The following is a 12,265-nucleotide window of genomic DNA, read 5'->3' on the forward strand; positions in this document are numbered from 1 at the left end:
CATGTAGAGGAAGGCTACTGATTTGCTTGAGTTAATTTTATATCCAGCCACTTTGCTAAAGTTGTTTATCAGGTTTAGGAGTTCTCTGGTGGAAGTTTTGGGGTCACTTAAGTATACTATCATAACATCTGCAAATAGTGAAATTTTGACTTCTTCCTTTCCAATTTGTATCCCGTTGACCTCTTTGTATTGCCTAATTGCTCTGGCTAGGACTTCCAGTACTATATTGAATAGATAGGGGGAGAGTGGGCAGCCTTGTTTAGTCCCTCATTTTAGTGGGATTGCTTGAAGTTTCTCTCCATTTAGTTTGTTGTTGGCTACTAGTTTCCTGTATATTGCTTTTACGATATTTAGGTATGGGCCTTGAATTCCTGATCTTTCCAAGACTTTTATCATGAAGGGGTGTTGAATTTTATCAAATGCTTTCTCAGCATCTCAGTGAGATGATCATGTGTTTTTTTTCTTTGAGTTTGTTTATATAGTGGTTTACATTGATGGATTTTTGAATATTGATCCAACCCTGCATTCCTGGGATAAAGCCTACTTGATCATGATGGATAATTGTTTTGATGTGTTCTTTGATTCACTTCATGAGAATTTTATTGAGTATTTTTGCATCGATGTTCATAAGAGAGATTGATCTGAAGTTCTTTTTGTTTGTTGGGACTTTGTGAGATTTAGGTAAGAAAGTGATTATGGCTTCATAGAATGAATTGGGTAGTGTTCTTTCTGTTTCTATTTTGTGGAATAGTTTGAAGAGAATTGGTATTAGGTATTCCTTGAAGGTCTGATAGAATTCTGTACTAAAACTGTCTGGTCCCGGACTTTTTTTGGTAGGGAGACTTTTAATGACTGGTTCTATTTCTTTCAGGGTTATGGGACTGTTTAGATGGTTTATCTGATCCTGATTTAACATTGGTAACTGGTATTTGTCTAGAAAATTGTCCATTTCATCCAGATTTTCCAATTTTGTTGAGTATAGGCTTTTGTAGTAGGATCTGATGATTTTTTTGAATTTCCTTGGTTTCTGTTGTTATGTCTCCCTTTTCAGTTCTGATTTTATTAATTTGGATACTATCTCTCTGCCCTCTGATTAGTCTGGCTAAGGGTTTATCCTGGTTTTATTGATTCTTTGTATAGTTCTTTTTGTTTCTTCTTGGTTGATTTCACCCCTGAGTTTGATTACTTCCTGCCGTCTACTCCTCTTGGGTGTATTAGCTTCTTTTAGTTCTAGGGCTTTCAGGTACATTGTCAACCTGCTAGTGTATGCACTCTCCAGTTTTTTTTTGTAGGCACTTAGAGCTATGAGTTTTCCTCTTAGCACTGCTTTCATTGTATCCCATAGGTTTTGGTATGATGTGTCATTATTTTCATTAAATTCTAAAAAGTCTTTAATTTCTTTCTTTATTTCTTCCCTGACCAGATTATCAATGAGTAGGGTGTTGTTCAGTTTCCATGTGAATGTGGGCTTTCCATTGGCTTTGTTGTTATTGAAGACCATCCTTAGACCATGGTGATCTGATAAGATGAATGGGGTTATTTCAGTTGTTTTCTATCTGTTGAGTCCTGTTTTGTGACCAGTTATATGATCTATTTTGGAGAAGGTACCATGAGGTGCTGAAAAAAAGGTATCTTTTTTTTCTTTAGGGTGAAATGTTCTATGGATATCTGTTAAGTCCATTTGGTTCATAACTTCTGTTAGTTTCACTGTATCTCTGTTTATTTTCTGTTTCCATGATCTATCCATTGCTGAGAGTGGGTTGTTGAAGTCCCCCACTATTATTGTGTGAGGTGCAATGTGTGCTTTGACCTTTAGTAAGGTTTCTTTTATGAAAGTGGGTGCTCTTGCATTTCGTGCATAGATATTCAGAATTGAGAGTTCATGTTGGTTGACTTTTCCTTTGACAAGTATGAAATGTCTTTCCTTATTTTTCTTGATAGCTTTAAGTTGAAAGTCAATTTTATTTGATATTAGAATGGCTACTCCAGCTTGTTTTTTAGGGCCATTTGCTTGAAAAATTGTTCTCCAACCCTTTACTCTAAGGTAGTGTCAGTCTTTGTCACTGAGGTGGGTTTCCTGTATGCAGCAAAAAGCTGGGCCCTGTTTGCGTATCTAGCCCGTTAGCCTATGCCTTTTTATTAGGGAATTGAGTCCATTGATGTTAAGAGATATTAAGGAGAGAGGATTGTTGCTTCCTGCTATTTTTGCTAATAGTAGAGGCATTGTTTGTGTGGTTATCTTCTTTTGGGTTTCTTGGAAGAAGATTATTTTCTTGCTCTTTCTAGGGTATAATTGCCCTCCTTGTGTTGGAGCTTTCCTGCTATTTTCCTTTATAGTGCTGGGTTTGTGGAAAGATATTGTGTAAATTTGGGTTTGTCATGGAGTATCTTGGTTTCTCCATCTATGGTAATTGAGAGTTTTGCTGGGTATAGTAGCCTGGGCTGGCATTTATGTTCCCTTAGGGTCTATATGACATCTGTCCAAGATCTTCTGGCTTTTATAGTATCTGGTGAGAAGTCAGGTATAATTCTTATAGTTCTGCCTTTATATGTTACTTGGCCTATTTCCCTTACTGCTTTTAAAATTCTTTCTTTGTTTTGTGCATTTTATGTTTTCATTATTATGTGATGGGAGGTATTTCTTTTCTGATCTAGTCTATTTGGTGTTCTGTAGGCTTCTTATATGATTTTGGGCATCTCATTCCTTCAGTTGGGAAATTTTCTTGTATAATTTTGTTGAAGATATTTATTGGTCCTTTAAGTTGGGAATCTTCACTCTCATCTATACCTATTCCTTAGATTTGGTCTTCTCATTGTGTCCTGGATTTCCTGGATGTTTTATGTTAAGAACTTTTTGCATTTTGAATTTTCTTTGAGAGTTGTGTCAATATTTTCAATGGTATCTTCTGCACCTCAGATTCTCTCTTCTATCTCTTGTATTCTGTTGGTGTTGCTTGTGTCTATGACTCCTGATTTCTTTTCTAGGTTTTCTATCTCCAGGGTAGTCTCCCTTTGTGATTTCTTTATTGTTTCTACTTCCATTTTTATGTCCTAGATGGTTTTGTTCACTTCCTTCACCTGCTTGGTTGTGTTCTCTTTAATTCTTTAAGGGAATTTTGTATTTCCTCTTTAAGGGCTTCTACCTGTTTACCTGTGTTCTCCTCAAATCCTTTGAGAGTGTTATTTATATCCTTCTTAAAGTCCTCTATCTTCATCATTAAAAGTGATTTTAGATCTTGCTCTTGCTTTCCTGGTGATATGGGGAGTTCAGGACTTTCTAATGTGGGAGAACTAGGTTCTAATGATGCCAAGTACCTTCGGTTGCTGATGCTTATGTTCTTGCACTTGCCTTTTGCCATCTGGATCTCCTTGGTGCTATCAGTGATGTCTCTGACTGGAGCCTGTCTTTCTTATTATCTAGGTTGTGTCAGAACTATTTGGGATGGGTTTTGCTGCTGGGGTTAGAGCTGAGGCCCAAGATCTGCTCAGTGCTCAGGTGGAGACCAGAAGGAACCATCGCTCTGGGTCTGGGGTAAATTCCTGGGTCCCTGTGGGTCCTGGTAGTATTCCCTGTTTGGGGCAAGTGTTGCTGCCTCTTTACCTAGGATACTGCTCGGGTTAGAGCTCCTGAGAGCCCGGCTTCCTCTGGGTTCTGTGAGATTTGATGCAGAGATGTCTCCAGGGATCTGCTGAGTGCTCGGGCCCAGACCGGAAGGAATCTGCGCTCCAGGCCAGGAGTGAATTCCTGGGTCCCAGTGGGTCCCAGTTACTCCCTGTTTGGGGTGGTTGTTGCTGTCTCCTTACCTGAGATACTGCCCGGGTTAGAGCTCCTGGGAGACCCTCTTCCTCTGGGTTTTGTGAGGTTGGGCACAGAGCTGCCGCCTGGGATCTGCTCTGTGCTCGGGTCCCATCTCTTGTCTTAAGTGCCTATCACTGACTGCTGATTATGTACCACCTTATTACTAATTGTAAAATATAAACACAAGCATTAGTAACTAAATGGGTACCTATGATTAAGTCATTATTCGAGTATAGATTTTACTGTTTGAATCTTACTCTTTTTGATCTAATTAGGATCAGTGATTTTTGAAGCTGTGATTTTTAGCGCATGGGATTGGCTAGTTAGTAAAGGTTTTGTGGGAACCATGGTAAATGAAACATACAGATCTCTTGAGTGAAAACGGTAGGCTCTACTGCCATACACCAAACTACATGTGGTTAGAAAGACACATTTGTTGATAGGAGTGTCTTCTCTGAGTAGCAGACTACAAAGAAGACAGCAATCGGAATGTACATTCTCTTTTTAAGTAAGCAATGTAAAACCATATTCCAATTAACTTTCCATCAATTTTACCCTTTGCTAACAAACTTATCTTACTGTGTTTTCTGCACTTTTCTGGTTTTTAAACTACCTTGTATCTTTAATGTTTTATCTCTTCTTCCTTGGGGACACCATGCTGCATAGCATTGATTAGTACACATGATTGTGTCAGACAACACGTTAAGTTGACTGACCCTCCTGCATAGAATGCATGAAGCCACATTTGGTATTCATTATCATCATATCAGTCAGCATCATATCAGTCAGCATCACCATCAGCATCACCATCAGCATCATAGCCTCGTTTGTCCCTTTCTACTTCCATTTTAAAGTAAGACTACAGAAAACTCTTTCATGTTTTATGACACAGTACTTTTTAAAAAATGTAAAATTATGAAGTGAAAACAGATCTTCCAGATGGATAGCAAAAATAAGGTCATGTTTGCAATCAGTGTTTGTGCTTGGGGAAATGTTTGCCAATTGTAATTCATTCACAGTTGTAACTTTCATCATGTGGAAAAACTCCATCATCAAATAAAGAAGCTTAGGAATGATGTAGTGGATACATTCACTGTATTCAAATCACTCAGGAGCAGCACTCACGTCAGGGTCTACCTATGTCATCCACACTGGTCTTAACTTGAAGCAATCCTCCTGCCTTATCTGAGATTTCAGGTATATGTCACCATGCCTGGCTTTAAAACCACTTTTTTCTTATGTTATTTTTTCTTTTTTCTAATTCCTCATATAGAAACAATTAATGTAAAGCTAGAAGAGTTGTTAAAAATGTCTTTGAATAAAATAGTTGATCATTTAGAAATCACACTTATTTTGACTTCCTTGGGTATCCATAATAAATTGTTTTGACTTTTATTTTCAATCTCTTGATTTTTCTTGTAATCTGGATACCAGTAGAAATAATTTACTTCATTTAAAATAATATTGTGTTAGATTTTAATGCCATTTGCCATAAGCTTAAATATAGTAGAATATTAACATTCTTAGGAAAACTACAGTACAGTGTGTGTTTCGTGTGAGTGATCTTATTTCTTTATGATCCTGAATGTTATTTAAATGTGTGAACATCTAATAATGTAACTACGAACCTAAAGGACATGGAGTTAGAAAAAAACCTGGTATCTGTATCCTTAATACAGATATACGCATGTTAAGTTGAGATAAGCCACCATATCTTCATGCATTCTCTTACCAGGTTCTGCTCTTAGCCCTGGGAACTAAGGAGCCTGTGGCCTTGAGCCTGCATTACTTAGTCCCTGCCTACATCCAGAGATGCTATTCTCTGCATATGTCTTCCCTTGGGACATGTCTGACATTTTGTACACATTTCTCCTTCTATAAAAATAACATAAGGCACACTGAATCAGGGCTTTCCCTGATATTTATTTGAACTTAACTACCTTCACAATGACATTAGTTCCAAATAAGGTCAAATTCTGAGGTACTAAACATTAAGGCCTTTGCTGATTTAGTGGGGCTTGGTTAATATGTGTCTTGGTTGGACCTTCTATTGTTGTGAGCATACACTAAGACCACAGCAACTTTTATAAAGGAAAACGTTTAATTGGGAATTGTCTTACAGTTTAGAGGTTTAGTCCATTATGATCATGGTGGGAAGCATGGTCACATGCAGGTGGACATGGTGCAGGAGAAGTAGCTAAGAGTTCTCTATCTGGATCAGCAGGCAATAGAAAGAGAGAGTGACACTGGGGTTGGCTTGAGCATCTGAAAGCTCAAAGTCCACCCCTAGTGACACACTTCCTCCAATAAGACTACACCTACTCCAACAAGGATACACTTCTTAATAAGACATATAACATTAACAATAATATATCAATTAAGGAGTCAAAAAGGAAAGTCTTTTTGTAAAAATCTTGTTTTTTTAATTAGCTCCCAATTTATATGTACTTTGATTGTGTTTGGCTTAAATTGTTCTCTGATTCCGCAAGAGTTCATTTGCACTAATGTAAAATTTTGCAGTCTGCCATCTGCATAATTACTCATCTGAAATTACAGGTGAGAGTTGAAAAAACTAACATCTCTGAACTCAGGTAGCCTCATAGTGTTAGTTATCGGAGGGCAGACTGGTGTTTTGGGTAAGAGGAAGACAATATGTCAGATGAGCTTGAATACCAGCAGGAGCATGAACAGGGCAGACAGCATCAGGTCCTTAGCTCCTGAATCAGGATACCATGAATTTTCTTACCCATGCAGCAAACAAGAGAAACATAACTTTTTTAGGTCACTAGATAGAAAGTCTTTCTATTTTAATTAAATGCAAGACTCTTTAATCATTTTATATATTACTGGTTACTACTTTTTAATAAGCAAGTGTGGCTTTTAATTTCTTTTAACTAAACATTTTTCTTTCTTTTCTTTAAGATTTGCCTACAGTGGATAACTCAGTGTTTTTGGAATTACTTAGATTGGATAGAAATATGCCATTATATTGCTACTTGTGTTGTCCTTGGCCCTGATTATCAAGTGTATGTCTGCATAGCCGTTCTCAAACATCTGCAGCGAGACATTCTCCAGCACACTCAGACTCAAGATCTGCAAGTCTTTCTCAAAGTGAGTATGATCATGTCTAAGGGAAAAAGTTGTTATAAAACAATCACTAATTTGGAATACTTCATTGTGGTCTTAGTCATTTTTTTTCCTGTTGCTGTGATAAAACACCATTACCACAACAGTTTATAGAAGAAAGCGTTTAATTTGGGGCTCACAGTTTCAGAGAGTTAGGGTCAATGACCATGATGGCAGGGAGCATAGTAGTAGGTAGGAATGGCACTGGGATAATAACTGAGAGCTTACATCTTTATCCACAAGCAGGAAGCAGAGAGAGCTAACTGGAAATGGACAATAAGACACCTCCATCAGCAAGACCATATTTTCTAAATCCTCCCCAAACAGTTCTGCCAAGTAGGGACCAATCATTCAATGATGTGAGCCTATGAAAGCCATTCTCAATCAAACCACCACAGTTGCCAAAAGTTATCAAGATCCTGCCTCCCAGATCTACTCTGAGTGGTAGATCTGGTTGTCTTCATTTTCAAGATGAGGATGGAGTTAAGTTGCCTAAACACTATACTGTTAGAGTAGAGATGGATCCAAAGCTTCAGTTAACCAAGCTAACTGAAAAATATCGCTGCATCATGTTTGATCAATGAATGCTCAGTTTGTTAGTTCAAAACTTTTATACTTGTTAAAAATTAATGTTGCAGATTTTTCCATTTTTATATAATGTTTTCATGAAATATTGTTTCATAGCACTCATAAGAATGCAATATTTGATAGTGTCTTTAAACAAAATAATTTTGCTTACCTCCTAAATCACAATGTAATGTATTTGAAGTTTGGGAGATAAGCAGGCATGATATGTAAATACAGTGCTATATGGAGTTACTGTTGGGGATGTTAGAAACCATACTGTTTAATGTTGCAATCATCATTGAGTTTGGCAAGGTTTATGGTGCTGTTCATCTCCTACTGTCATCCCTGCTAGATGAATGCCTTTACATACCTGTCCTTAGTTAATGTTGGTGACTATGGTAGTGGCATCTTACTTTGGTCAATGTTAATGACTACAGTAATGCTGTTTTTAAGAATATCCTCAAACATTCCATTTAACCAGTAAAGGCTCAAAAGCCAGATGTTGAGCTGAAAGCCTGCTAATTCAGAGTTAGAAAAAGCATGCAGCTGACCTTCCTCCTCAGCCAACATGCCAAAAAAGAAGCTCTCCTTCCCCACACTGTCTCAAAAACCCCTCAAATTGAATGTCCCTCCCTTCTACTTCCTGTGCATCTCTCTATCCATCCTCCCATCTTCCTCTTATTCTATTGTTTTTTCCGTGTTCTTTCCCTGTCAACTGGTTGCTTGCTCCACCTCTTGACCTATGGTTGACTTTATTTAATCCTGTTTACAATAAACAGAAAGCTATTGAATTAAAGGTGTGTGCTAGGGCTGAGCCATACCACAACAACAAACAAGTTTTTTCCAGAAAGTAACACAATCTTGAGGTTCACAGTGTGATCACATATTCTGCAACATCTGCAGTATCATCTTTTTCTGGTTAACATTGGTGACTACTGCAATGTCATCTTTGGTCAGATGCCAAGAAAAGTTTTAATAGGGTTTAAAAATAATGACCAATAAACTCCATTGTGTGCTGGGTGCAGTGCTGTCAGTTTAACCTAAAGGGTTTAAATCATGTGGAAAGTTTATCTTCTAATTCCTATTTAAATGACTAGAATTTGAATTGAGTTGGTTAAATCTAAGCTAAGACCTGTTGGGATGGAATTAACTTCAGCCTGTGTCCTAGAGCTGACCTTCTTTTAAATTCTTTTATTTGCAGTTTTCTGAGAGACTGGGAAAAGATTTTCTGGAGGATTCTGTGATTTTATTCTTGTTTAACTTTCCACGTGTGGTTCTCAAATCCTCCCCCCCCACACACACTTTTTCCTTGCAGGAAATTTTGGTGTAGTTTACTTGAATACATACATATGGGTATATACTATTTAGCCTCCATTAAAACCTATAGTAGTATCTTGTTTGCAAACTATGTGACCATATGTGCAAAACTTTTCAGTTAGCTGCATGTAGTCACATATAGAAACATGCAGCATAGACTTGCTGAATTGGAGAAAACACATATCAACATTTCTCCAAACCGTGAGAGGCCAGAGCTATGATAATGTCCCTTAGATTGACAACTCCATCATTTTTGTCCTTGGTTTGTCCGTCTGCTGATACTACTTCTGAGAGGAAAAAGGTTGAACTAATAAACTTTTCTTTTTTAAATAATTCATGTTTAATCTATGAAATCTAACAAGAGAGTAAAGAGATGGCTCAGTGTAATGGCAACTAGAAACCCAAGTTTGCCCCCCAACTCCCCAGGAAACCCTCATGGTAGGAGAGAACTGACTCCTGCCATTGCCCTCTGACACAGGCATTGTTTTACACAGGCACACAGAAATACATGCATAGAAATTTCATTAAGAATTTCATTAAGGAATAAAAAGATGATGATTCGTTGCATAGAAAATAGCTGGAACGAGCATTTGACTGTTAGAGACATCCTGAGTTTCAGTTACTATGACATAAGTAAATTGGTGTTTAGAGGACTGAAAACCTCCGTTGTGTTTACTAACCCTTCAGTCATTACCAGCTCTCCTGAGAACCTCTAGAAAACTAGATATGCGCCTCTTTTCCCAATTTAAGTTGCACATATTGATTGAAAATGAGAAAGTGTCATGACCAAGCCTGCTTTGCCAGTGAAAGTCTGTGTGAGATGTGTTCCATAGAGACAGTATCAGCCCATTGCTATTCACTTTAGGTTAGGCTCAGGATTTTAAATCAGACCATTGAGGGTCTAGATCCCTTGCCTGCAGTTCTGACAGCCCACTGAAGAGTGTTTAGTGTTCTGAGTCACTGAACAGGAAAGACAAGTAGAGGTGGCTTAAATTAGTCAGTGGGGAGCACCACTAATTGTCAGCCCCAGTTCACTGAGGGAGCACTGGAGTTGTATGGAGAATGCAGTTGGATGGGGTTGAATGGATACTTGATTTTCCTGTTCTCATTATACCATTAAGATATCAGAGTAGAAAATGTCATGGATATGGCCTGATAGAAGCTAATGTCTACGTTTTGTTTTTGCTTTGATTTTTTAAACTTTTTAATTTTATTCATTTTTTAAAGAAAGTGCCATACTACTTAGTCCTGGCCAACATAGAACTGGCTATATAGATCAGTCTGGCCTTGAGTGCTAAGAGATTAAAGACATGCACCACCAAGCCTGGCCTGTTTTTGTTTGTTTGTTTTGTTTTTTTTGTTTTTGTTTTTTTTTGTACAGTATCCTTATAGAAAACAGCAGAATGTGACCTGACTACTAGAATAGAGTGTTATCCTCACACTTTAGTGAAATACATTTTGAAGCTATAATGAAACACCCAAGCTTAAACCTGAGACTAGGTGTGACATATTTGCTTATTTAGTCATGTATTTTAATTCTTAATTATTCATTTTTCTCCTTGGGTTGCTAGGAAATCTGAAAAATTGTTTTTATCTTCAGCAGCCACTGAAAGTCTGTGGCTACCACAGTTCCAGAGAGAAAAGCATTCAACAAAATTAATTTTAGAAATTGTACATTTCTAAAATGTTTTAGCGAACTAGAAAATCCAAACCATTTTTATTTCAGAAAATTTTGATTAGTGGACTTTTATATAACAAGACTATTAAAAGATATATCAATACATATAGATTCATTGTAAACTTTTCATATCTATACACATAAATTCATAGAAGCTTTGTTTGTAGGGTTCTACAGGAAAAGTCTGATGTCTCAAGGACTGGCTTGGCCTGTTACTTTCCCTCCCACATGCTTATAGGCTGGCAGAAATTGTTAGCATTCATCTGTCTATGCACCCGGGGGACAAACCTCACCCAAATGCCAGGCCGAGGGGAAGACTGCCTTCCACTGGAAACCAGGCTGGGAAAAGTTCAGAATGCTTAATTAAAATCCCTCCAGTGAATCCTGCATATTATAGAAAATTAATTTATAATTATGAGAAAAATCAGATTGATTTCAGCCCAATCAGTAAATTGTTGAGAGGGAATTTTTGTTGATGGCTATTGCAGCTGCTGTTATCAGAAGGTAATGACAGAGTAGAAAATGGAGATTAGACAGAGGAAAACTGATTAAATGCTAAGCTTTAGAAGACAAAAGTACACCTATTATTAACAGAGTTCATCCCAGGGAATAAATAAAGCAGGCCTAGTATAGCATCAGCTGTATTTTCAGATGTTGGCTACATCACTCTCTGTCACTTGAAAACACATTCTTTATGCCTCTCTCATCATGTTAGCAAGTGCCTTTGTCCACTGATTCATCTCCATAGATCCTTGGGCAGATATTTTTCATAATAAATATTTCAGCTGAACAAAACACTTCTTAAATGCTTTTATCAGATTTGGTATTATTGCAAATCATTTAAGTAATTGTTAAATTTTACAGTTTTAGTAAGTCAACTATCTTCCACTTAAACCTTTTCCTTTATAAATTACTTTTTTAAAATTACTACTTTAAAGTCACTATAACCTTACAATCACAAATAATCAAATGTTTGGGAGTGAATAGACTCAATCATAAAATCATAAAACCAAGGAAGGTAGCCCATGTCAGCACAATGAACTTTTTGTACCTTATGTCTATGTCAAGTAAATCAAAATATTAAGCCAAATGACCTTGTGGTTGCTGAAAAATCTTTGGAAATTATAATAAATACAAAGTACTTTTAAAAGTATAGGTATAATTTGCCTTTCCTCATAGGCATATCCCTGAGGATCTGTGAGAAAAGACCATGACGTCTTAGTATCTGCTATAGGTAGTTCCCTTACATTCTTGACAAGGAGTTGAGGAGCAAAAGCTCAAGTCAGTAACCATGCTGTATCACCCTCACCTCTCCCTCTGTCTGATGTGCTCAGGGCAGGGTATTCCAGCCATTTCAAGACTGTCAGATGACACTGTCATGAGCAACATTGATGCTTTAAATGCTTATTTGACTATGAGGCATGGACAGAGGATTGTAGAGGTATTATCTATTTATTCTTTAACTTATTCCAATACTTACAGTGTAGCAGTATCCCAAGCACTGTAGTAGTCACATGATACAGTGTCCATGCTTTACATGGTTTATAAATTCTTCTGGGAAAAACAGTCTAAGTAGACTAATATTTCTGACATTATACTTCTTACTGAAGGACACTGACGTGCTCTGTCCTTCAGACATTGTTTGAGATACTCAAAGGGATAAGAAGAGCCCTGTATGTCGTAAATGAAAAACCTTATAAAGATCTCTGGGGGAGAAGTGTTCATAAAAGCAGAGAGAGAGAGAGAGAGAGAGAGAGAGAGAGAGAGAGAGAGAGAGA

General features: G+C 37.3%; 1 protein-coding gene across 1 annotated transcript in view; it reads left to right on the forward strand.

Annotated features, from left to right (window-relative positions):
• The window catches only part of Tbc1d32 (TBC1 domain family member 32), a 194,725-nt gene that overhangs the window by 178,349 nt on the left and 4,111 nt on the right, over positions 1-12,265 (forward strand). Inside the window, exon 32 of the mRNA XM_028772606.1 lies at positions 6,722-6,910. Within this exon, the coding sequence (XP_028628439.1) occupies positions 6,722-6,910 (189 nt within the window). The remainder of the gene's footprint in view (positions 1-6,721; positions 6,911-12,265) is intronic.

The sequence above is a fragment of the Grammomys surdaster genome, unplaced genomic scaffold (genome assembly GCF_004785775.1).
Source record: "Grammomys surdaster isolate TR1022 unplaced genomic scaffold, NIH_TR_1.0 215, whole genome shotgun sequence".
Classification (NCBI taxonomy): Eukaryota; Metazoa; Chordata; class Mammalia; order Rodentia; family Muridae; genus Grammomys; species Grammomys surdaster.